General features: G+C 45.6%; 1 protein-coding gene across 2 annotated transcripts in view; it reads left to right on the top strand.

Annotated features, from left to right (window-relative positions):
- LOC126984617 (protein amalgam-like) overlaps nucleotides 1-27,241 on the top strand; it is a 27,906-nt gene extending 665 nt beyond the window's left edge. The window contains exons 2-7 of one of the 2 annotated variants that reach the window (XM_050838514.1): nucleotides 9,648-10,021; nucleotides 11,268-11,408; nucleotides 13,462-13,756; nucleotides 20,829-20,971; nucleotides 24,019-24,226; nucleotides 24,338-27,241. In XM_050838514.1, coding sequence (XP_050694471.1) covers nucleotides 9,648-10,021; nucleotides 11,268-11,408; nucleotides 13,462-13,756; nucleotides 20,829-20,971; nucleotides 24,019-24,226; nucleotides 24,338-24,438 — 1,262 coding nt within the window. In that variant the 3' untranslated portion in view covers nucleotides 24,439-27,241. Of the gene's footprint in view, nucleotides 1-9,647; nucleotides 10,022-11,264; nucleotides 11,409-13,461; nucleotides 13,757-20,828; nucleotides 20,972-24,018; nucleotides 24,227-24,337 lie in introns of both variants that reach the window. The other variant, XM_050838445.1, reaches the window with a different exon arrangement.

Genomic DNA, 27,241 nt, shown 5'->3' with positions numbered 1-27,241 from the left:
ATTCCCTTTCCTTTTCAAATGTTCCTCTTCTTCCTCCCTTCTCCCTTTCCATTACTTTTCCATACACTGTTCCTCTTCCTCCTCCCTTCATTCCCTTTTCCTTTTCAAATGTTCCTCTTCTTCCTCCCTTCCCCCTTTCCATTCTTTTTCCGTACACTGTTTCTCTTCCTCCTTAATTCCCCCTCCCCTTTAATTCTGCAAGCACTGTTCCTCTTTCTCAGTGCAAAAATTATGCTTCAGAAGGGTTAAGGTTTACGGTTTACATAATCTTAAAATAATTATAAAAAAAAAACTCATTAAGACCAACTAAGACCCATATTCTCAAGCATGTCAGGGCTTACGCATTTATATTTGATAAGGCGTTTGTAGAGACTGTTGTGGGGATTCTCTCTCTCTCTCTCTCTCTCTCTCTCTCTCTCTCTCTCTCTCTCTCTCTCTCTCTCTCTCTCTCTCTCTCTCTCTCTCTCTCTCTCTCTCTCTCTCTCTCTTTGACTGTCAGGTTTCGTATTCGTAAATTTCTCTCCCTCTTTTAAAATAGCTAATGCAGTCCTTTCTCCTCCTCTAATCTCCCTTCCTTTCCTTTATCTCTCCCTCTAAGTCATGGGCTTCTAATATACCTCACCTCGTCTCCTTTTACCTCACTCTTTTCACTCTCTATTCAACTTTCCTTCACATCTTTTTTTAATCCTTCAAGACCTCGCTTTGCAACTCCACAAGGGCGACATTTAGAGGGCAGGAAAAGCATTAACCTACACTTCTAAAACGACTAGGACTTAAGTTTAATGTTCTGTCAGTTCCTATTCCATTTTCATAACCTACTCCTTCCTCTTTTTCTTGATCCTCCTCCTCCTCCTCCTTTTTCTCTTCTCTTTTTCTCTCTCTCCCTCTCAAGTCATTCTTCCACCTGTCTGTCCCTCCCTTCGCCCTACTTCTTAACCTTCTCCTCTTCTTCTGCATGGCTCTTCCTCCTCCTCCTCCTCCGCTGCCGCCGTCGCCTCCTCCTCCTCCTCCTCCTTCGCCTCCTCCGCCCCACCGTGTACCATTTCTTCCACCTGTCTTGCTCCACTGCTTCCCTCCTCTCTCCCTCCCTCCTTCCTTCCCTTCTTCTTCCTACCATCTTCTTCTTCTCTTATTATTTTATCTCTTTAGTCTTGTTATTATCTTCTTTTATCTCCCTTTCTTTTTCTTCTTGTTCTTGTTTTTCCTTTTCTTCTTCTTCTTCTTCTTCTTGAGTGTTTTTTCTATTCAATCTAATTTCCCTATTTTTTTCTCTCTTTCTTTCGTATCATTCCAGTTTTTTTTCCCTATCTTCTTATTCATTTTTTTTTCTTTTTTTTCTTCTTCTTCTTCCGTTTATCCTTCTCCTGTTATTCATATTTTCTTTCTTGTCTTTTCAGTAAATATAAACTCCCCATTTTCTTCCTTCCTTCCCCTGTGGTTCTATTATCGTTTTCTCTCCTCTCTTTCTTTTCTTTTTTCTTCTTTTGGTTGTTCCCGTCTTTCTACTCCCTCCATTTTCTTCCCGGCAAATCTGAGCTCCCTTTCCCTTCTCTCCCTTTCTGTTCTCCCCTTCTCCCTTCTCTCCCTCCCTGTTCCCTCCACCTGACTTACTCCCTTAAAAAAATACGATTCTTCCTTCCTCTCCTGTTCCTCTATTTCCATGTCTTTCTCTTTATTCTTCCCTTTATCAGGCGTTCTTCCTATTCCTCTTCCCTTCATTATCTTTCCAGTGAGTTATGTCTGTTTATTTTCTTTCTTACTCTTGTTTTCCTCTGTTCTCCTCTTTATCCTTTCCCTCCCTCCGGTTCTCTTTCTCCTCCCTTCCCTCTTTTTGTTCCTTTTCCACTGTTCCTCTTCCTCCTCCGATCTCCCTTCCCTTTCCTCCTCCCCTCTCCGGTTCTCTTCTCTTCCTTACACCCTTTCTTTCCCTTTCCTTTTTCAAGCACTTCCTCTTCCTCCCCCTTCTCCCTTTCTTCTCCTCTTCCTCTTCCCTTCTATTCTTTTCCTCCCTCCGGTCCTCCTCCATTCTCCCTTCCCTTTCCTCCTCCCCTCTCCGGCTCTCTTCTCCTTCCTCCCCTTCCTTACGTTTCCTTTTCCAAACACTTCCTCTTCCTCCCCCCCCTTCTCCTCCTCTTCCTCTTCCTTTCCCTCTTTCCTTCCTCTTCCGTCACTAACCTCAGAGTGGCCGGCCGAATGGAAGCTTCCCTTTAGCATCGCTGATTGCTAATTAATTCAAATTTGATCTAAAACAATAAATTCGACTCTGAAATGAGGGAAACGAAACTCATTACCGCGGACTACGGGTCAAAATATTTATGTCCGCCCATCATGGAAAGCATAAATCCTGCCAATCACTAGAAGGCAGGACAGTTTATGCAGCCAACGGAAAACGGGAAATGGTTGCCTACACTCGACGCTCGGCAGCACCAACACCTTACCAAACCTGTCCTAGGGCCGCTTTCACAGTCGTTTTGTTTGTTTTGATCGTTACCAATGGCTGTTATCGCCGCTATAGTATTCCCACATAAAACTGGCTGATGGGGTAGTGGCGGCTGCGGGGTTAGCCTAGCCCCGCACCTTGCCACACACTCTCAACGCTTCTCGCTTCCTCTGCAGCCGCCACTACCCCACAGGCTAGTTTCACGTGGAAAACTATAGCGTCGATCGCCGCCATTGGTAACGATCAAAACAAACAAAGTGACTGTGAAAGCGGCCTCTAATCTTACCTAACTTGAACCTACCATGCCTTGCTTTACCGAACCTAACTTTACCATACTTTGCCTAACCTGGAATGACCTAGCTTACAACGCCATCACTTGACATGCGCGGGACGAGGATCAGGAGTTCGTACACGCCACACGCCACGGTCTAAATAAAGTCAATTCCACAGTCCAACACCGTGTCTTCGTAACAGCCCGAACCAAACTATATAATCCCATACAATCCATAGTGGGGAGGATTTCTGCTCACCACAAGATACACATAAAGAGATTTCCCGTGCTTAGTTTCCTCAAATTTCTGAACTTAAACATGAACTTGACCAAGCACTATACGGGGAATTTTCTTTACAAGTCTTTGGTATTGGTTTGGGAGCTTACTAACCCATCATACCGAACTGTGAAAGTGGCCCTAAGAATACACAGCCGTCCCACGCGTAGACTGGTGACGTCATACGGTTCCTGTCTATAGTTCAAGTGATGCAACTCAGGCTTATTTCCAGCTTGCCATAAATAACTAGAATTAGAGGGATAACTCATGTGTGACAAATGGAATGTAAGTTAAAACGAAAACAGTAATGCAGTCAATATTCTTTTTCATTAGCATGTTATAATTGATTGGTCGCTACGGAAAAAAATATTAGGGTAGCTGCTCACTTCACGATATAATGCTAATCAGGTTAAGAGGCGTTCCCACACAGTCAGGATACACATCTGCTATTTATAAGGAGAGAATGAAAATGAGGAGAATACGAGGCGACAAGCATTTTTCAAACAGTATATACGCAGAGAACATCAAGATTTTAAACACAGATACACACACACACACACACACACACACACACACACACACACACACACACACACACACACACACAAAGTTACAATACACCGATACCCCTTAAGGACAAAATGAAGATTAAGCGTTATGCACAAAGTCTCAAGTAACCATCAAGTATTCTTCAAACAGTATGTACGCAAATACCATCAAGAATTTACACACACACACACACACACACACACACACACACACACACACACACACACACACACACACACATTAAGCTATAATTCACCGATACCACATTAGAGGAACAAGACGTAATGTATAAAGTTTCAAATATTCATCAAGTATTCCTCAAACAGTAATCCACAAAGAGACCATCAAGAATTCACACAGCGGTACTCATACACGCACGAAGTTAGCATACACCGATACCTCATTGGAACAAGACATAGATCAAAGTTTCAAGTATTCATCAAGTAATTTACAAGTATTATCCACACACAAAGACAAGTTACATCAATTGCATCTAACTGTACTTCCCATAAACAAGACTTAAGCCATGGAGGAGTCAATACCCTGAACTTTAAGAATCATTGTGTGACCAGCGATGACCATTAAGAACGCAAGCACAGAGAGAATACTTGAGTGCCACCTGATATGACAGTCGAATGAAAACGGACGTATCTTGACATCTCCCTTCTCTTCCTTACCCTTCCTTTTTGGCACATGGCTGACTCCCTTTCTTGCAAATACCGTTCTTTCTTTCTCCCTTATTCCTCTATTTCCTTATCTTTCTTATTCCACCCATTTTTTAGGTCGTCTTTCTATTTTTCCTCCCTTTCTTATCTTTCCTAAAAATTATGCTTGTTTATTTTCTCGCTTATTCTTGCTTTCTTCTATTTTCCTCTCTATCTTTTTCCTCTCTCCGGTCCTCTTCCTCCTCCCTTCTCCTTTCCCTTCCTCTTCCACCGTCATTCTTACTCTTATTTTGTTTTATCTCCCTCTTTATCCTTTTCCTCACTCACTCCTCCACTTCACACGAGACCAAATTGGAACCCACGAATGTAGCAAAATATGAAACCTCTTTACGAGTAACCTTTGGAAACAATTGGAATGCCCCTCGAATCAGACAACGAAGAAAAGAATAACTTGAAGGGCAACTGATCAAATAATAACGATGTATTAGTGTGCTCTTGGGAGACTCGCTTCCCCACATTTGGCTGTACTCTGAAGTCCTCTCCTTTGAAGTTAGATATCAACGACTCAAAAATACAGCAGCGGCAACTTCTCGAGAAAACAAGGATTCCGAAAGTCTGAAAAAATGCAGCCATAAGGGGAGGAGTGAGAAGAGGAATAGTAAAGATAAAGTAATAAATAAAGTAGAGATAAATAAAGTAATAAAGATGGAAGGATGTAGTTGGATATATTTGCAAGGAGGGGTGAAAGGGTGTTTGGTAGTAAGAACAGAGAAAGTTCCATCTATATCTTCGAAGCTTACACCTGATAAAGAGGAAGAGTTAACAAATCTAAAACAAATATCCCCCTCAATGTTTACTATCGGTTATCTACACATCATTCACAAAAACAGCCACCTTCATCTCCATCACAAACATCATCACCCCCTTACCATCACTTTCATACTTTACCATTAACATTTTCATTGTCATTTTCCTATACCATCCTTTTTCTTTCTTTCTTTCATCTTTCTTCTCACCTCATTATCTCTCTCTCTCTCTCTCTCTCTCTCTCTCTCTCTCTCTCTCTCTCTCTCTCTCTCTCTCTCTCTCTCTCTCTCTCTCTCTCTCTCTCTCTCTCTCTCTCTCTCTCTCCTCACTTTCTCCTATTTTCAGCTTCTCTTTCTTTCTTTCCTCGCTCAGTTTCCAACCCGCCCAGAGAACAACATGGTGGGTTTTCGAAGTGGATCCTCAACTATGAATCAGATCTAGACTGTATACAACGCCATGATCGCTTCACCTCGCCATAAAGTCCACCGCTAAATCATGGTCAATAGTGTGCTAAACAACGATGATGGGTCCAATACTGACGATATAAAACTACGCAATCGATACTCCACTATGTTTCAGAACTGTTTTGTTTTGGAACCTTGCATCTCGCTATCATACCTTTCTTTATTATATTCTAACTTTCTCTTTGTCTTTTGTTTGGAAGTAAAATATTGTAGACCTCTTTTAAAGCCTTGATCGGCATTATTAGAGGCAATAAATGTGAAGGGATACGTTTAGACCTCTTTTAAAACCTTGGTCTGCATTATTAGAGGCAATAAATGCGAAGGGATACGTTTAGACCTCTTTTAAAACCTTGATCTGCATTATAAGAGGCAATAAATGTGAAGGGATGAATGAATACCTCTTTTAAAACCTTGGTCTGCATTCTTAACCCTATCCGATCCGAGGAGGTACATATCTGGCCTCCCCTCGGGCACTTCGATCAAAACGATACACTTTTTTTTTTACTTTCCGCCAGCTTCTTTTCACTCATTATTCATTATTGTTTTACACTATTGATTCGGTACCAGTACTTAGTGTTCATGAGTGTTATCGTTGTTCAGATGAATGAGTACGATGCTAGGTGTTACGAGCGCGAAAATTTGAAAACGTCCGAAATGTGGACCTCTTTTTAAAACCTTGGTCTATATTTTTAGTGGCAATACATGTGAAGGGATGCATACAGACCTTTTTAAAACCTTGGTCTATATTTTTAGTGGCAATACATGTGAAGGGATGCATACAGACCTTTTTAAAACCTTGGTCAGCATTTTTAAAGAGGCGAATAATGCGAACGGATATATGTACTGAAGGAAACACTAAGCCTACCTTTCCCGTGCATAGTCCAGTAATATTTTCGTGCGCCCTTCCCTTATTCCCATTCTTCCTTTTACTCACTCCCATTTTCTATATCCGTGTCTGCTCATCGAGGGGGGACTGTTTGGGTCTATATCACTTTTGTCCCCTGATGCCCTCTCATGAACCTCAATAATAATGATAATAACACACCTTCTTAGAAAAATAGTGAACGATATCAATAAAAAGGAGTTAATAAAAGGTGTTAAGAGATGATAAGGAAGGCTAAACAGTAAGCTAGTATTATGTCTTTCAAGGGTAAAATATCATTACCTTCCCCTAAAAAAAATAGAAAACCTTATACACAAAAGAATATAAATTAAAAGGCAATGAAATAAATGGAGATAAAAAAAAAAACAAGGAATAAAAAGGAGATTAAATAGCGGATCATCTAGAACGAGTGCAGGAAGGTGAAACAATGAACGCCTCTTACCCTTCACCTTCCTAACCTCTTTAAAAATATCACTACTAAATGCCGAGAGCCCGATAAACTTTTTGCACCTGGGAATACAAGAGTGCGAGCGGTGAGACGATTTTTTTCTCTCTCCATTTATCCACCTATGTGTCTATGTCATCTGCTAGCGTTTTGTGATCAGTAAACAATCTATCTATCTATCTTTCAATCCATCAATCTACCCATTAATGTATCTATAGCAATCAATCTATCTCATTCTTAATCTGTCTATCTATCTATACGTATATCTGTCTCTCTACACATGCATTTTTTTTTTTGTCTAACTTTCTCTTCGTTTGTCTACCCACCTATCTATCTATCTATCTATCTATGTCTGTCTGTCTATCCACCTGAAGCCTGGCCGGTGCAGGATCTGATTCTATAATACCGTTGGACTGCGCTGGTCTGTGATACGATTCTGCCCGCCGTGGGATGCGAGCTCGGTGAATCAATGGAAATACATGTAAATTTCCCTTACCTTGATGCTGCTATTTCCTCTTTTCCTATCACCACCACCACCACCACCACTACCACTACCACCACCTACCTTCCTCATCTCCATAACCACCGTCCCCAGTCCAACCCCCTCCTCCACCTCCACCACCTTCACCATATCCATCCCCAAAAAAAAACTCATCACTTCCACCATCGCCATTTCCATTGCCATTTCCTCTCCATCTCCTATTTTGTTTGTCCGTCGGCCTTTCTTCGCCCTTTCCTTCACTGTACATCCTTTCTTCCCTTTCCTCTTTGTCTTCTGGTTCTTCCCTTTTCAACCATCACCCAACACCCAACACCTGTCTCTTTCCCTTCACACCTCTGACTCATCCTCGCCTCTGACTCATCTACATCACCTCCCTTTTCTGTTACTCTGATCCCTCTCTCTCTTTTTGTAGCTTTCATTTCTTCCTTGAGTCCATTTCCAGACTCGCTTCCTATAGCCTTTTCATTTCTTCTCGCCCTTTTAGCTTCCTTTATTCCAAATTACTTTCCATCATATTCTTAGCGTCCTCTCTCGTAGCTTTTTCTAATGTTTTGTTTTGTTTTCCTATTCCCTCCTTCATACTTTCCTCTCCTATCTGTCCTCCCATCGCCTCCTTCTCTTCTACTGTTTGTTTTTCATCTTCTTCTAGCTCTCACCCTCCTTCTCTAAGTCTCTTTCTACTCATCTCCTTTACCCATGACTGTCTCCTCCCATGACTCCGTCCCCTTCTGCTGGTCTTAAGTCTCCTAGCTTAAAGTGTTTTCCTACTCATCTTTTCCCCATGATTTCTTCTTCTATCGCTTCATTCCCTAGCTCTTCCATGGTCTCCTGTCTCCTATTTTTTGTTCCTTCCTTACGTCTTCCTTCCTACTCGCCTCCTCCAAGCCTCCTCGTCTTCACCTCCGTTCTGTTCCTTCCCCTTTGAGCTTCGTCTCCTCTCATGCACCTCAGCAGCATAGGCAAGCTAAGCCGTGTACTAACAAGATCTTTTGCTCGCTTTGATGTCCGGAATAAGAGACTCGATGTTGCGATGACCAATATTGGAATTTCACTCGCGACCGCGGACACACACACACACACACACACACACACACACACACCACACACACAGTAATCTACGTACTTTGCATCCATTTTTCAGGAACGATGAATGAAAACACCAAGGACGCCTGTGATGAAGTTACTGAAGCTACTTAAGACTTTATTGGACGATAATTTAGGTCGTATAAAAGTGACTTGTTATTACCGGAGCCCGACCTCAAGAACCGCTGTAATTTAAGCAGGGAAGTTTTAGGAAAGGAAGAAGATTGTGCCCTGGTATATATCATCTCTCCCTCACCTTTTTGTTTTCTTTTTCTTTTTTTTTTTTTTTATTCTTTTTCTCTCTCTCTCTCTCTCTCTCTCTCTCTCTCTCTCTCTCTCTCTCTCTCTCTCTCTCTCTCTCTCTCTCTCTCTCTCTCTCTCTCTCTCTCTCTCTCTCTCTCTCTCTCTCTCTCTCTCTCTCTCTCTCTCTCTCTCTCTCTCTCAGCTACTAATGGTATACTAAGGGAAAGTTTCATTAGTTAGAGCTTCTACCTCACGCTTGTCTTCCTTCCTCTGTCACGTCATCAACACAACCCGGATTGATGGACATACACGAGGAAGTAGAGATGTTTACCTATAAATCGGCATCAGTGGTATCGGCTAGTTTTTGGAGTATCGGTATTGGCCAATTTCTAACCGATATTGCCTTGGTGGTGGTGGTGGTGGTGGTGATGAGGATATGAGTGTGTGGTGGATCATGTGGTGGTGGTGGTGGTATGAGTGAGTACTGAAGCGTGTGGTTATGGTGGTGAGTATCGGTAACGGTCTCGGTATCGGTTTAATGAGTATCGGTATCAGCACTGGACTAATGGTATCGGTATAACCCTACACCCTTGAACCCTTGAACTGTCTCCTTAGCTGTAAAAAAAAAAAAAAAAAAATGAAGACTCCACACACACACACACATAAAATGCACATTCCCAAACAGTCCCAATCCTCCACAACTTGACACAACACCTCTTCCTCGTCTCGCCTAACCCCAAGTAACCCTTTCTCTCCCTTACAACGATGCCCCCACATACTCACACCCACACACCAAACACATTCTTCATCACCCCCAATCCTTCACGACTTAACAACGCCTCTTTCTAGCCTCGCCTGACCCCAAGTAACCCTTCCTCTCCCTTACAACGATGCCCCCACACACACCCACACCCCACACACCAAACACATTCTTCATCACCCCAAATCCTCCACGACTTAACAACGCCTCTTCATAACCTCGCCATGACCCAAGTAACCCTTCCTCTTCCCCCAACAGCCGGGAGGAACAAGCTCATCATCAAGAAGCAGCCGGCGGGAGGAGGGAGCGAGAAGCTACTGTCGGTGGGCTCGGAGAAGGTGACGCCGGACCCTCGCATCGACATCAAAGGTTCGCGGCTCACCATCTCCCACACGAGGCCGAGGGACGCAGGGACCTTCCTCTGCCACTTCGATCTCGAGCCGCCGGTACAACTGCGCCACACCCTCGACGTGCAGTTCGCCCCCACCGTGCAGGCCCTGGTGCCCCCCGAACAGCATGTGCCCAAGGGGAACAGCGTCACCCTGGAGTGTAAGGCGCACGGCAACCCGGAGCCCATCATCCGCTGGTCCCATCAGGAGGGGCCGCTGCCTTCAGGATATCACACCTCCCAGGTCAGTGACACCCCCGCCCACACCCTGAAGACTTGCCCCGACACCTCTCCTCCCTTCCCCCCTCTCCGAGATTAGCCACACCCTGTAGACCAGTCCTTCCACCTGCCCTTCCCACTCCTTCACCTAGGCCAGCCACACCCCCAGCCACACCTTTAAGGATCAGACACACACGCACACACATGCACCCCCATCCCCCTCCACACACAAGCCGCACCCTCCCCCACACGCCATCACAAAACTGCCCCGCTACAAGCACCATCATTAAGCTGTCGCCGGGTCTGAGTGTTTGTTCGGGAACGTGTCACTAATGAGCCAATGAAACAATTAATTAAAACAAACACTGCAAGAGTCAGATAACCTTTGATTTTTCGGGGAGCTGAGAAAAACCGTCACGTCGATACTGCTGCTAGTGCTACCCTCGCCTCTTATGCCCCCCGCTGGACCCACCCTTCCCCCATCACCCCCTTCCTCGCCCCCTAACAACCCGCCCCCCTCGCCTCTCATGCCCCCTTCTCGACCCACTCTTCCCCCATCATCCCCTTCCTCGCCCCCTAACAACCCGCCCCCCTCGCCTCTTATGCCCCCTTCTCGACCCACTCTTCCCCCATAACCCCCTTCCTCGCCCCCTCACCACCCGCCACCCTCGCCTCTCATGCCCCCCGCTGGACCCACCCTTCCCCCATCACCCCCTTCCTCGCCCCCTAACAACCCGCCCCCCTCGCCTCTCATGCCCCCCGCTGGACCCACTCTTCCCCCGTCATCCCCTTCCTCGCCCCCTAACAACCCCCCTCGCCTCTTATGCCCCCATTTCTGGACCCACCTTCCCTCTCACCCCTTCCTCGGCCCCTAAAAACCCGCCCCCCTCGCCTCTTATGCCCCTTCTCGACCCACTCTTCCCTCTCACCCCTTCCTTGCCCCCTAACAACCGGCCCCCTCGCCTCTCATGCCCCCTTCTCGACCCACTCTTCCCCTCTCACCCCCTTCCTCGCCCCCTAACAACCCGCTCCCCTCACCTCTTATGTCCATTTCTCGACCCACCCTTCCCCATCACCCCTTTCCTTGCCTCCTAACAACCGGCCCCCTCGCCTCTTATGCCCATCACCCCTTTCCTTGCCCCCTAACAACCGGCCCCCTCGCCTCTTATGCCCCCTTCTCAACCCATCTTCTCCCTTTACCCCCTCCAAGGCCCTCTCTCACCCCCCTCTTCCCCCTCGCCTTGCCGCCTCACGCTTGCCTCCTCCAGCAGGGTCCCAGACTCACGCTGGAGAAGGTGGACCGCCGCGCCGAGGGAACCTATCTGTGCACGGCTGACAACGGCATCGGTGAGCCTGCCTCCGCCGCCATGGCCATCACGGTGGAGTACCCGCCCGAGGTGGTGGCCGAGAAGGTGAGTCACGACCCCCCAACCCCCCCCCCCCCCTAGTTAGTAATGGTGAGTCACTCCACTACAGCCTCCCTCCACCCAATGTTAGTAGAGAAGGTAGTCACTCCACTATACCATCCACCTCCACCCATAGCTGTTCCTTCTGTGGTTTTGAATCATGTCCTTCCACCCTACGCCCTCCACATCCACCTATAGCTAGTAGTGAAAAAGTTATGTTCTTCCACCCCTACCTCCACACTTCATCTCCACCCATACTTATTGCTCCAGGGGTTTTGAATCATGTCCTTCCACCCTAAACCCTCCACCTCCACCTATAGCTCTTCTAGTAGTGAAAGTGAGTCATGTTCCTCCACCCTCCACCTCCACCCTCCACCTCCACTTATAGCTCTTCTAGTAGGGAAAGTGAGTCATGTTCCTCCACCTTCCACCTCCACCAATAGCTATTTTTCAGTGGTGTTGAGTCATGCCTCTCCATCTTCACCCTCCACCATCCACCCCCCATCCTCCACCTTCCAACCCCTCCCTTCCACCTCCACCTATAGCTGTCTTCACCTTTTACTTTTACTACATACACACTCCGCTCCACTCCACTCCACTCACTCGCCGGCTTTTATTTATTCTGACGGGCTGATGCTCCTCCCCCTCCCCTCCCCTTCCCTCCCCTCACCCCCCTCCCACCCCCTCATCCACCCCCTTCCCCGGCCTCCTCTGCAAGCTTCTATTTTTGACATGGCGCTTCACTTCGCCTCTAGTTCATCCTTGGCAGTCTTTTTTTTTTCATTTATTTTATTTATTTATTTATTTTCATTACTTATTTCATTTTCATTATTTATTTCATTTTCATTATTTACTTCATTTTATTTCATTTTCATTATCTATTTCTTCTTATTTCATTGTATTTCATTTTATATCAGAAGAAACACAATGATCATAATAATAATAATAATAATAATAATAATAATAATAATAATAATAATAATAATGACTGAAGCACCCCAACGCCGTAGGCTGCGCCATAAATAAACGCACAACACAATGGGGATAAAGTTACAATACGGATGTGACACAAAGGGATCAAAGTTTTGAGTTTTCAATCAGATAAAGTTACGTGGAGAGAGAGAGAGAGAGAGAGAGAGACTGATTGATAGATTGACTGATTAATTGATTGGAGTATGTAGTCACGGTTCCATACTCTAATTAATCAATCAAACAATCTCTCTCTCTCTCTCTCTCTCTCTCTCTCTCTCTCTCACACAACAACAACAATTTCCAAAGACCAGAGAAAGGAGATCAGTCGCGTTCCCATGGCTGTTTTTTCACGTCCATTGTGCAGACGCCTTGTCAAACTATCCCTAGGCTCACAAACTACCCATGGAAATACTCACCCACAACCACCTCTACGAAAGCCTTATCAAATGTGGGTGTGGATGTGTGAGCCCCGGAATGTTAGAGAGTATGGATCTGAGAGTCTCCTTCACTGTGGTCTCCTTTGTATTACTAGTTCAATGATGCTTGTGTTTGTTTACTTCATTCTCCTTCGGTAAATAATTCATACCTACCGTCTTTGTTTTCTGTCTATTCCTATCACTTTCTATAAACCTTTCACCTTTTTTTTTTTGTTTTTTCTACCGTTATCATCTGTCTATACCTTCCACTCTTTATAAACATGCCACTATTTTCTTTTTCCTATACCTATTATCTATCTAAACCTTCCACTTTCTATCCACCCGCCACTTTTTTTCTGCCTTCCCAACCACTATCTTCTGTCCATGCCTTCCACCTGCATTGCAACAGCCACTATTTCGTGTTTTTCCTATCATTATTTTCTATTCATGCCTTCTACCTACTTTGCACCTGCCCTTAATGAGTCACCAAGCACCTCGCCACCTGTCGTTACCTCCACAACACACTCTTCCAGAAAATCGTGATCGCCCGTTATTTAATGTTTTTCCTATTATTATCTTCAATCCATGCCTTCTACCTACTTTGCACCTGCCCTTAATGAGTCACCAAGCACCTCGTCACCTGCCACTACCTCCACAACGCCCTCTTCCAGAAAATCGTGACCACGGGCGAGGGCGACGAGGTGGACCTGGTCTGCATCGTTCACGGCCGCCCACCCCCAGATGTTGTTTGGACTCGCGACGGCCGCCCCCTCCCCGACACTCTCATGGACACCCAGCTCCACCAGCCCCGCACCCACACCGCCCACGACGCCCACATGACCCAGAACCACGTCGCCCACCGCCACACGCTCTCCATCAAGCCCGTAACGGAGAAGGACTTCGGGGCGTACGTGTGCATCGCGGAGAACACCCACGGCAGGAAGAACGCGGTGATACAGATGACAGGTAAGAGGTTGCAGAGGAAAGTGAGGCGGTGAATGAATGAGACAGGTGGATAGAATGTGAAAATACAAATAGGTAGACTAGGCCCGGATGATGTGTGTGTGTGTGTTAGGTACAGATGACAGGTGAGAAGTTGTAGAAGAGGGAAGGTGAGATGGTGAGTTTATTAATGAGACAGGTGGATAGAATGTGAAAATACAAATAGGTATAGACTAGGCCCAGATGATGATGTGTGTGTGTGTTAGGTACAGATGACAGGTGAGAAGTTGTAGAAGAGAGAAGGTGTGGATAGAATGTGAAAATACAAATAGTAGTGTAGACTATAATGTGTGTGTGTGTGTGTGTGTGTGTGTGTGAGAATGACGAAAAGAGAAGGTGGGATGGTGCTTTAATCTGACAGGTATATTAAGTAGATGAAAGGCTTAAAACAAGAGAAAGGTTTAGGTGGGGAAAGGACATATGAGGTGAATAGTTACAAAGGAAGGCAGGTGAGGATGGTGAAGTAGTGAGTTTGAACAGGTGGAAAGGTTAGGTAGGTGAACTAGGCCCGGATAAAGGTTTAGGTGAAGGGAGGATAGAAAGGTCGGTGAAACAAGAGTGAGAAGCCTGTGAAGAGATTAGGAGATTGAAGTAGTTAGGAAATGAGAAGTTAAGTATGTAAGTGGTAGAGGATGGTTGCTACAGATAAAGAGTACCGTACGTAATAGGTATAAGGGTATGTGACTGAGATAGGTCGACGAGGTCAAGAAGATAGGTAAGAGCAAGGTAGATGAGAGAGAGAGAGAGAGAGAGAGAGAGAGAGAGAGAGAGAGAGAGAGAGAGAGAGAGAGAGAGAGAGAGAGAGAGAGAGAGAGAGAGAGAGAGAGAGAGAGAGAGAGAGAGAGAGAGAGAGAGAGAGAGAGAGAGAGAGAGAGAGAGAGAGAGAGAGAGAGAGAAAGGGGTAGGGGAGGAGGAACGTAAAGCGCAGCGGTCATAAATATTAATTAACTATGAATGAGGATTAAATTGTTACAAAACGGAATGCATAAATTGTGTAGTAGCAGCAGCGGCGGCGGCGGCGGTAACGGTAGTGTTTCATATATTACGAAGCGGTAGTAGCAGCAGAAGTAACAGTGGAAATTGTAGTAGTTGTAGTAGTAGCGGTAGGAGGAGGAGGAGGAGGGAGTAGTAGTAGTAGTAGTAGTAGTAGTAGTAGTAGTAGTAGTAGTAACAACAACAACAACAACACAAACAACAACAACAATAATAATAATAATAATAATAATAATAATAATAATAATAATAATAATAATAATAATAATAATAACAACAACAGTAACAATAACAATAACCCTTACCAGACGCCAGCCATTTACGGGCATTTACTTATTCATCACCGGGAAGTCTTACCTGCTGTACTACATCACAATCTCATTTGGTCTCACTCCCTCCCTACATAATTACGTTCATCTGCATTGTAAAACAGGAGAGTAGGGGAAACAGAACTAACTATAAGGCCATTGTGTTGTCTTATCCATTCTGCTCTACTTCATTTCACTTAGTTCATGTCTTCATTAAAACCTGCATTCATTTGTCGATATTCTTTATTCTCTCACTCATTTCAATCAGTCCCCACACACAAGGTCCACTATAAGGCCATTGTGCTGTCTAATAGGAGAGGTTGCAGGTGAAGGAAGGATAGGCAGGTGAGGCGGTGAGTTCATTAAAGGCAGGTGGGTTGAACAGGTGAAAAGGGTAGGTCAATCAGTCCCCACACACAAGGTCCACTATAAGACCACTGTGCTGTCTTATAGGAGAGGTTGCAGGTGAAGGGAGGTGAGGCAGATGAGGTGGCGGGTTCATTAAAGGCAGGTGGATTGAACAGGTGAAAAGGGTAGGTAGGCAGACTGAAACAGGTGCAATTTTTAGGTGAGGGGAGGATAGATGAGGTGTGCTACAGTGAGCTCTACTTCATTTCACTTAGTTCATATCTTCATTAAAACCTTCATTCATATATCGATTTTCTTCATTCTCTCACTCCCTTTAATTAATTCCTTACTTAGTGCATGTTCTCTGTCTATTGACCAGCTTAAAGTGCAGACTCATAAACATCACCGTGGGTCAGGTATAAATACAATGTGATCTTCGCTTAACCCAAGATATATGGCTCTGTTACATTCATTAATCTGAAACATGTGGCTGAGGTGTACCAGAGTATACTAGAGTGTGGTGTGTTGGAGTATGTGGGGCTGTGGTGGGTGTGGTGTGATACTGTGGGTGTGTAGTGTGGTGTACAATGTGGTAGAATGTGGGTGTGGCATGGTAGTGTGGGTGTGTGGTGTGCTTGTGCTGGTGTGGGTGTAGTAGAGTGGGCGTGACTGTAGTGTGCAATTGTGTGGGCTTAGTGTACTAGAGTGCGTGGGTGTAGTATGGGCATGGCGTGGGTGTGGAAGAGTGTGGCTGTTGTGTGGTAGCGTGCGTGTGCTGTGATGGAGTGTGGCTGTTGCGTGGTAGTGTGGGTGTAATGTGGGCATAGCGTGAGTGTTGTATTAATTAAAAGTGGGTCTTGGTGCTGTGATTAGGTTATGGGTCATGAGATGTAAAAATGTTACGTCAATGTTGCAAGAGAGTGATGAATGAACATGGTGGTGATGAAATTAATATGGTGATGAAATGAACGTGGGTGTGGTGGTGTATGGTAATAATAATATGATGATGATGATGATAATGATGATGACGATGATGTGTGTGTGTGTGAAAGTATGGTGTTGAAATGGTGTGTTTTGGGGTTGGAGTGGATGTGATATGGTGCACGTCTGGTTGATATGAATACTAGGGTAGGTATGGTGTGGCGATGTTAAGTGTGAAGGGTGATGTCAAATTAGTGGGGCTTTGACTGGAGAGGGTGTGACTCGAGTACTCAAGAACTGTGCCTATGAAAACGAATCCAAATTAGCTTGGTTTGGACTACAGTGGGAGCGGCTCTTGTACCGAGGTAGTGTCAATGGAAGTGTGATGCTAACAGTGCAATTTGAGCTATACTGAATTTCGATAATATTGTCTGGAAAGTGTGATATTAAGATGAGAGAGAGGTTGAAACTTAAAAGTGTGATATTAAGATGAGAGAGAGGTTGAAACTTGAAAGTGTGATATTAAGATGAGAGAGAGGTTGAAACTTGAAAGTGTGATATTAAGATGAGAGAGAGGTTGAAACTTGAAAGTGTGATATTAAGATGAGAGAGAGGTTGAAACTTGTGTGATATTAAGATGAGAGAGAGGTTGAAACTTGTGTGATATTAAGATGAGAGAGAGGTTGAAACTTGTGTGATATTAAGATGAGAGAGAGGTTGAAACTTGAAAGTGTGATATTAAGATGAGAGAGAGGTTGAAAGTGTGATATTAAGATGAGAGAGAGGTTGAAAGTGTGATATTAAGATGAGAGAGAGGTTGAAAGTGTGATATTAAGATGAGAGAGAGGTTGAAAGTGTGATATTAAGATGAGAGAGAGGTTGAAACTTGAAAGTGTGATATCAAGAGGAGAGAGAGGTTGAAAGTGTGATATTAAGATGAGAGAGAGGTTGAAACTTGAAAGTGTGATGTTAAGATGAGAGAGAGGTTGAAAGTGTGATATTAAAATGAAAGAGAGGTTGAAACTTGAAAGTGCGATATTAAGATGAGAGAGAGGTTGTAACTGTAACGAGATATGGTGTGGCTAGAGGACTACTGAGTGTCTCTATGGCGTTAAGACAATGTGGTTTTGATAAGGACCGGTGCTAGACGTGACAAGAGTAATGGTCGAGTGGGCGAGTGTGTACTGTTACCACGGGGAGGCGAGGGAGGCGGGGCGAGGCTCCCAACCATGGATCACCCTGTTGTGCTTCTAACTAATGGGATGAGGCAGCGCCATTAATAAATAACAAAGCCCGTCGAATAATTCCGGGCGATTAAATACTTTACAGCACGCGGATTTGATGAACGGCAAAACGCTTCACACGGGCGCCATTAAACCGTCCTGAGGCACCGCAGCTCCGGGGAAAAATACAACAAAACACAACAGCAAGAAGGAAAGAGAGGGAGAAAAGAAGAAATAAAAGGAAAATAAAAAAAAATACAGAAAAAAGAGGAGAATACAGAAAGGAAAGTAATGCAGTGAAAGAGAATACAGAAGAAGGAGAATACAAAAAGGAGAATAAAGAAAAAAATATAAAATGGAAGATAAAGAAAAGAAGGAGAATGCAGAAAAATTAATATAAAATGAAGATTAAAGAAATAAAAGGAGAATACAAAAAGTAAAGATAAACAGAAAGGAAAGAAAATAAAGAAAGAGATACAGAAAAATATACAAAGGAAGAATACAGAAGCGAGAAGAGAGAAAAGAAAGAAAAAGAAAAATACAGAAAAATCTGAAAAAAGGAGAATGCGGAAAAGATTACAGAGAGGGAAGAAATACATAACAAAGAAAGGAAAAATAACAAAATAAAGAATAAAAAAGAAGATACGGAAAAATAAAACAAAAAAACACGGACATAACATCACACCGTACGTAGATAATTAATTAGCGACCCCGAGAGAATGAGAGAAGGAGCAAAGAGCAAGAGGAATGAAATAAATGAAGGAATATTTTATACGATGGATGGATGATTAATAATTAGTAAAGGATAAAAAATTAATCAGGAGTAACATAAATTCCTTAACGTGGCTGCATAGGGCATGAGCTCCGACTATTGAATTACATATAGGCTTCGAATTTATATTGGAAATGGCGGAAATAAAAAAAGCTAATAATAATAATAATAATAATAATAATAATAATAATAATAATAATAATAATAATAATAATAATAATAATAATAATAATAATAATAATGTAGTAGCAGTAGTAGTAGTAGTAGTAGTAGTAGTAGTAGCAGAAGTAGTAGCAGTAGTAGTAGTAGTAGTAGTAGTAGTAGTAGTAGAACACAACACACAACACACAACCCCCACACACACACAAACACACATAACACCCCCACACACACAACACACGGCACCACCCACCCCACCCCACCCTCCCTTCCACACACACACACACACACACACACACACACGACAAGACCCCCCACACTCTCCCCCCATACACACGACTTCACCCCCCCATCCCCCGCCTCCCCACACCCCACACATCCCACTCACACATCGCGTTTAAATCTTTGAACATCTCCACTTCCCGGCGAATTACAACCCTTTCCCCAAGAGAGCGGCATTGGAATATATTGGCAGCAGCGGAGGGGAGGGGGGGGGGGGGGGAGTTATTTTTTCTCCCCCTTCTTCAGAGCCAGCGCAAGAGGGCGTTCATAGCGGCGGCGACTGAGAGAGAGAAAAAAAATACTTTACATACTATTTTCCGCGGCATTTTATCTAGTTTGTTGCGGCGTACGTGGATATATATGTTTGAAATGGTTACCTGGACGCATTGTAGGTTCATAATTCTTACCTCCATAACCAGAAGCTAATCTTAACTACCTACAAGGGCGGTGACGGCGAGGGGGAGATTCTGGTTTCGGGGTGACAAATGGTGGTGATGATTTTTGTACCGTTATCATCATTAGTAGTGGTGGTGGTGGTGGTGGTAGTGGTAGTAGTAGTAGTGGTGGTAGTAGTAGTAGTAGTAGTAGTTTGATATGTCTATGGTTACTACACATTAATCTAAAAATCCTGCTTGAACTCACTAACTTATCCACAAGAATGAAAAAAAGTGCTGACTCAAGTATTTTAACAGAACTAACTAGATGATTTGAACGGTGCTGATCGCTGCCAAAATAAAAATAAATATATATGGAAAAACTGGCCAGGATTTTCGTTTTCAGTAGGTTTGAAAATCTTGTACATATATATACTTAATCTTTAATCCGCTATTTTTTTTTCTGATATAAGCGAATGTATAAATATTTCCTCAAGGTGGTGTACTTACTTTGCCCTTCATTTTTTTACTTAATTATTTTTCTTTTCGTTTTTTGATGTTACCGAATTAATTCATATATTTTTTTTCATTGGATCAGATTTTCTTTTCGAGCTTTATATATTTTTTTTATAAGTGAATAGGTTCCGGTCCCTTAATCCTCCTTGCTCCCCCCTAATTAAGGTTTCCCACTCTTCGTATGTCCCCCTTCAACCTCTCCCTTACCTCTTCCAGCGCTCCTTCGCTTCCATTAGTCCCCCCTCATTCCTCCGCTCTTTCCTATCTCCTTCATTCCATCCTTCTCTTTCCCCAACAAGACCTGCCATCCTTTCTAGCTATCTCACCTCTTCAACATCTCCTTAACTCTTGCAACTCTCCGCTTCCTTTAGTCCTCCCTCACTCCTCCCCTTTTTCCTATCTCCTTCATTCCATCCTTCTCTTTCCCCAACAAGACCTGCCATCCTTTCCAGTTATCTCACCTCTACAACATCTTAACGCTTGCAACTCTCCGCTTCCTTTAGTCCTCCCTCACTCGTCCCCGTTTTCCTTTCTCCTCTATCCCATACTTCTCTTTCCCCAACAAGACCTGCCATCCCTTCCAGTTATCTCACCTCTTGAAGATCTCCTTAACTCTTGCAGCTATTCGCTTCCTTTAGTCCTCCCTCACTCGTCCCCGTTTTCCTTTCTCCTCTATCCCCTACTTCTCTTTCCCCAACAAGACCATTGACTCCTTCTACCTCCCTCACCTCTTCCATCTTTCCTTCGCTTCCTTTAAATCCCTCTCAGTCATCCCTCATTTGACATACAATACCCCCATTCAGTCAGTCCCTACAGCCTTTTCCCCATAACCCCTTAAATCCCCCTCTCAGTCATCCCTCACGTGACCAAAAGTAGCCCCTTTCAGTCACTCCCTGCAGCCCCTTCCCTATAACCATTAAATCCCCCTCCTCCATCCCTCAAGTGACCAACAGTAGCCACAATCGGTCAGTCTCTCTAGCCCTTTTCTCACCTCTCTTCCGTTCCTGCTCATCCTTTACAGACCCTACTATTATTAGCTACTCCCGACAACTCCTTCCCCGTACTCCTTAGTCCCCTTCACGTGATCTATAAAAAAAAAACAGCCCCAAAGCAAGGTCCTCACAGCCCCTTCCCCTGCAGGTCTGCCAAAGCCCCCGGAGATCACGAGCAGCCCCAATGGCGGGGAGAGCACGTCCTACACCCTCACGCTGCAGACGGAGAGCTACTACCCCCTCACGGAGTTCATCATCAAGTACCGCAAGACGCATACCGGGGCATGGCATGTGAGTGTTGGCTGAGGCCGGGACGTGTATTCCATCAGCACCCGGCCCGGTTTAGGTTAGGTTAGGTTAGGAAAGGTTAGGTTGGGTTAGGTTAGGTTAGGTAAGGTTGGGTTAAGTTAGGTTAGGAAAGGTTAGGTTAGGTTGGGTTGGGTTAGGCAAAGTAAGTTCTTCATGGGGACTTTTTGCCTGGAGATAAACTTAGACTAATTAGACGAGGTTTGGGTTGGGTTAGGTTTGGTTTTAAGGTGGGTTAGATTAGATTAGGTAAAGTAAGTTCTTCAAAGGTGCTTTTCGCCGGGAAATAAACTCCTCCTCCTCCTCCTACTACTACTACTACTACTACTACTACTACTACTACTACTACTACTACTTCTACTCCTATTATTCCTCCTCCTCCTCCTCATCCTCCTCCTCCATTCCTAACGCTTCCCTGTCTCTCATTTTCTTACACAACATATCAAAGGACTTTATACAACCTCCACCAACCTCCTCCTCTAACTCTGCTGTTCCTATTTACTCCCTCCTCCTACTCCTCCTACTCCTTTTTTACCACTTCCATCTTCCTCCTCCTCCTCCTCCTCCGCTTCCTTTAATGAACTCAGGTAAATTCTTCCACTGCGGTTGACATTTTCAGCCAGCGTTTTTCACTCGTTGGAGGTCTCGAGTATCGCTTCCTACAGATTTAATTAGTATATACACGTAAGTCTGAAGCTTTGAATACCTCTCAACATTTTAAAACTCCTACTACAAGTATCACTATCACTACTACTACTACTACTACTACTACTACTACTACTACTACTACTACTACTACTACTACTACTTCTACTACTACTACTACTTCTACTTCTACTACTACTACTACTAAAACTATTACCTCACTACTACCATATATCTTTTCAATTGCTTTAATGAGGTTTGTTTGGTTGCTCGGTTGGAATTGGCTTCATGTGGGTTGGTTTGGTTAGGTCGAGCTTGTTTAGGTTAGATTAGGTTTGGTTTTGATTGGTTTGGTTTGGTTAGATTCTGTTAGTATAGGCTAGGTAACGTTAGGTTAGGTTAGGTCAATTCACGTCAGGTCAGGTTAGGTTTGAGTTGGTTTGGTTAGGTCAGGTAAGGTTAGGTTAGTTAGGTTAGATTAGGTTTGATTTGGTTAGGTTAGGTAAGGTTAGATTAGGTCGTCAGGTCAGGTTGGGTTAGGTTTGACTTGGTTTGGTTAGGTCAGGTCAGGTTAGATAAGGTTTGACTTGGTTTGGTTTGGTTAGGTTAGATTTGGTTTACTTAGGTTTCGTTAGGCTTAGGAATTTCTCTCACTGGGAGGCTTAAAAATGGGCTGCCTATCACGTGTTTCCCATCTACATACGTCTTCTAAGTGATGTCCACGACTCACTACTAACACGAAAACCATGACAGGTGAAGACTCGGACGATAATAAAAGTAATAACACAATGATGCCGTGCCAAACTTTACTTCTGGATGTCTTTAAACTAGCATATATTTTCCACCTCCTTTCCTACTCCACTCCGTTAATATGAAGGTTTATCAACACAAGCTTCTACCCTTCACGGCGAGGAAAAAACTGAAACTGTCAAACTCCGAGATACAAGTAGAACCTTATATCATGCTGTATTACTTAGGGAACTGCATGTAATTTTCCCTCATCTTTTTTTTTTTTTTTTGCACAACTTTGTAATCTGCAAGTTAATTAGACAGCCACCACACTCCTCCACCGTGAGAGGAGGCCCACGATAGGCTGTCTGTATCAAATTGTCCCTTGAAGCTGTTGAGGTGAACTTTTCCATCATTCCTTCTTTTCTTCATTTTCTTATTTTTTCTTTTCTTTTTTTTTCTTCTTTTCCTCATTTTCTTCTTTTTCTCTTTTTATTTTCCCTTTTTTCTCTTTTTTTCTTCTTTTCGCCTTCTTCATTTTTCATCTTTTCTTCTCTCTTCTCTTCTTTTTCTCCTTTTCTTTTCCCTTTTTTCTTTTTTCTTCTTTTCTCCTTTCTTCTTCATTCTTCTTTTCATCTTTTCTTTATCTTCTTTTCCTCTTCTCTTCTTTATCTCCTTTTCTTTTTCTCCTTTTCTTTCCCCCTTCTTTCTCTTCTTTTTTTCTTCTTTTCTCCTTCCTTCTTCATTTCTCTTCTTTTCATCTTTTCTTCTTTCTCTTCTTTATCTCCTTCTTTTCTTTCGTTATATCAAAATTAATTACCGCAGTCAGTCCCACTTTTCCACTCCACCTCGAACAAGAGATACAGAGCGATGTCCTTTTGTTTTCCTGCCTTTTCCTCACAGCTGTGCCCCGCCATTCAATATAGTCCCCCCTTCAATAAACACAAATGGTGAGCGAACTCTTTTCCTCTGACGTTTTGAGCGCTTTTGGCCGGCCCCAATTTGTGTAAGTAAAAATGAGAGCAAACCCAAACTGTTGATTATCTATTCCTTGGCTCCCATTCATCCTTTATCCTGCTGGGGTTGATGGATGTCCCTGGTTCCCCTCTCCCTCCCCGTCCCCCTTCTGCGACACGTGTGGGTGAGGTCTCTTCCCTACCCCTTCCTCTCCCCCATTCCTCTCTCCCCCACCCTTTCTCTCTCTCATTCCTCCATACCCCCACCCTTCCCGTCCTTCACTTCTCCCTTCCCCACCCTTCCTCTCCCATCCTCGCCCCCTCAGTTTTCCTTTCCTTTCAGTCAGTCCCTACCACACAAAACTGTCCGGCCATTTCTGTAATTACTAAAGACTTTGTACTGAAAATTGCGACCACGGGGGGAAAGTAATGACGAGCACATCCGAGTTTCTCCTTAAAATGAAATTGGTTTTCGATCATTATCTTAGTCTTACCAAATGGGTGCAAGTGACTGAAGAATGTTCTAAACTAACAAAGGCCTCTTACCTTTCTGGATGTGGCCGTTGTTGGTCTGCCCGCACATGGTACCAACACTGGCTGTAAAGAAGAAAGTAGATTAATCTCTCTCTCTCTCTCTCTCTCTCTCTCTCTCTCTCTCTCTCTCTCTCTCTCTCTCTCTCTCATGCCACCCCCGCCCCACAGAAGAACCACACCATGGTGATGGCGGGCTCGTGGGAGAAGGTGTCCAAGATCGTGGAGTCTGAGGTGACGCGGCAAGGCTCCAGCTACTCCCTAAAGTACCGGCTGGAGAACCTCGAGGTGGCCACGGACTACATGGCCGTCGTGCGGGTCAGGAACAAGTACGGATGGTCGGCAGAGTCGGAGCGCTTCTCCTTCTTCACCAAGAGAGGTATTCGGTCATTAGTTGCCTTCGTGACCTTATTCAGTCGTGCACCAGAAACTGAACGTGTTTTCCCGTTCAAATTTGTTCAAAGTAAAACGTGTCCCTCTCCCCCCACAGCCATGGCAGTCTTGCAGTCGACCAGTGCATCGGGGTGTGAGGAGACCGCTGCGGCCCTGCTGCCGTTGCTGCTGCTGCCGCTGATCGCCGCCGTCATGTAGGAACGCAGCCGCGGAGGACCAGTCTCGCGCCCCGATCCTGCCCTTCTTCAGTAATAACGTGCATCAGGGAGGGTTCTCCAGACCACGGACCGGTTGGCCGCAGGGTTGAAGATATAACGGCTTGGTACCCAAGCCAGGACTGAGCGTTTTATGGTTGTGTGAGTGCAAGGACCGGCGTCAAGGACAGCTAATGCTCGGCAGTAAGGTGAAGGGCGCCAGGCTCCCTCGCTCAGTGGACAGGCCTCAGGGCGTGGTGTAGAGATCTCCTGCCGCTGCTAGTGAGATGTACCTAACAATGCCCCTTTATTTCTTTCCTCGTTGATACTTGGGAAGGTTCCCCGAGGCATCAGGCCCGGTGCTTGGCCAAAGCGCCCCCTTCACGGCAGCGGCCCGTCGCAGCACAGGACGCTTGCCGCAGCTATCCAGTCCAGTGTTTTCACTCCACCGTGATGATGTCCATTCCAGACTTGATTGATGTACGAGTGCCTCCTACCATGGAGAGTTTGTTATAACTGTAGCCTTTTTTAAGTGTATATTGTGCTTCTGTTTCTACGGAGACAGAATGTTGTCATCTATGGACCCGGACCAACATAGTCAAGTATTTGTCCCAGCACTGCTCCGCTAGGCGTCGCGCGCGTCAGCCTCCCGCCGGCACTGGCCGTGGCTCCGGCGCGGCGCGGTGGCGGCCTACGCTCCAAGGCACCAATGACGACAGCGAAGACGGCGCGCCTCAGGAGGGCGTGGGCGGCTGCTTCTTAGCCAAATCTGACCTGTCCCACCAGGCACTCTCTCCTCCGATCCGACGCCGCCCACCGCCCACCACAGGTCACGGGCTTTCAGTTCTGGATCACTCCTTATTTACTCTAAATCACTGTTAATGTGTCAAGACGCTGTTAAATTTGTTAACAGTGTTTCTGCCACTACCGTGATCGCCGTGCCCGCTGTGCTCGCCGTCGTCAACGCCGCCGCCGCGCCCGCCTCCGCTGGCGAGATGGACCGCGACCCTCGGCTGTACATACAAGATGGCGAGTCTCCACCGTCTCTGTTCAAGGCTGTTACTGTGTTACCGCACGAGAATTACGTGACAACGGCAACTTTGATTGTGAATTTTGCCAAAGCTTGTGTTTCTCCCCGCGACCCACCCTCTCTACGCTTGCCACGCCGCCGCCGACGCCGCAGGTGCTCACTGCAGTTTCCAGTGAGGCCCCGAACGTGCCGGGGCGAGGCTCCGTGCTTCTCTCGGCGCTGGCACCTTCATCATGCACGAAAAGAACAAAATCGTGACCGGCACAAGCGACAAAATAATCATTGAAACGGCAGTGGATAGTGAAGCGGGCGTCGAGCATCCCCGGTGCGGGGCGGGGCGGGGCCGAGGCAGGGCAGGGCGCCTCGCCCCATGCACGGAACCAACGCCAGAGCCAAGCCCCCAGCTGCGCGCAGCCTGCAGGAGGGCACCAGAACGCGTGCCGGTGCCTTAGTCGGGGGCTCCGGGCAGCGAGGGAGGAGCCGCCGTGGCCTCCCCTTCCCCGCGCCTCTCCGACACGTGCAGGGGCGGACATCCCCACGCCCCACGCCCCGTGCCCGCCGCCCCGCCGCCGGGTGAAAAATAACGCGGATAACATTCACTGATGTACCTGTATTCCACAGTTTTCTTGCAGTAACTTTTCTCTTGCACTGACCCTTTGATTTATTATGAATTAATTGGAAAATATCGAATGTTAAAAATGAATCGCAGTCTGCAGTTTATGAATAAGAGACAAAACAGTGTGCGCGTGGCCGGCCGCGGCTGGCCGCCCCGAGAAAGGAGAGGGAGAGGGCGAGGCGGTGTGCGGCAGGACAAGAACCGCACCGCCACCAGGGCATGGCCGTGGCGCCGCACTCGCCGGGCCGCCGTCTCCCTCCTGACGCCGCCCGCCGCCTGCACCACGACACCGCTGCGGACGACGGGCGTTCAGTACCTAAGTAACACTGCGCTATAGAGTACCCACAAGTCCATCATAGTTCCAGTCAAGTAGTTCCAGTCGTACGTCTGTACCCGTTAGGCCGAGGCACGCGGAACGCTCGGCTAAGTAGAACATTAAGACGACTTAGCACAGAGCGACAGATAATAAGGAACAGCCTTTTCAGCACGACACCAGAGTTTCTTCCAGTTATCTATGTGCCACTTGTAATGTAGGTGGCGGGGAAGAGTCACAGGAAGGCGCCAGAGCAGCAGCCAAGGCCACAGAGGCAGTAGTCAAGCAGTGAACGTAGCGTAGCGTAGCACCTGTTTTGTATTCCTTGTGATTCTCCTCCGGACCGCAACCTTTTTTCCTGATACTGTTCTCCTGTGACTTTTTTCCTACAACCTTAGTGTGAATCAGACGTGTACACACAGTGGATATTTTTGTATCGGTGTAAACGTTGCTTTAGCCGCTGGCTGCAGGAGGTAGTCGAGGTCATTAGGTTTGAAACAGCGAGCGCGTGTGGCTTCATAATGTTGGTTTTAAGTTTCCTTTCATTGGCTCAGTAAAAGAGGAAAAACCTCCGACGAGCGTCGTGCGGGAGCTGCCGGCATGCCGCCAACCTGGCCGCCGCCGCCAGCAGGAGCGAGCCGCCGGAGCCACGGCCCGCCGCCGCCTCGCCTCTCAGCGGCGGCCCCTCGCGGCGGCGCGGCTCCCGGGCACCACGCTCGTTGCTTCAATAAATATGGCATAAAAAAACTTCCGTGTTCTGCACGCTTTTTATAATCTATATTCCAATGTTGACCTTCATTTGTATATATATGTACGATATGTTTCATCAATAAAAGACTGACCAGTGA

Source organism: Eriocheir sinensis, chromosome 1 (assembly GCF_024679095.1).
Source record: "Eriocheir sinensis breed Jianghai 21 chromosome 1, ASM2467909v1, whole genome shotgun sequence".
Taxonomy (NCBI): domain Eukaryota; kingdom Metazoa; phylum Arthropoda; class Malacostraca; order Decapoda; family Varunidae; genus Eriocheir; species Eriocheir sinensis.
This window is presented reverse-complemented; position numbering and strand designations above follow the sequence as displayed.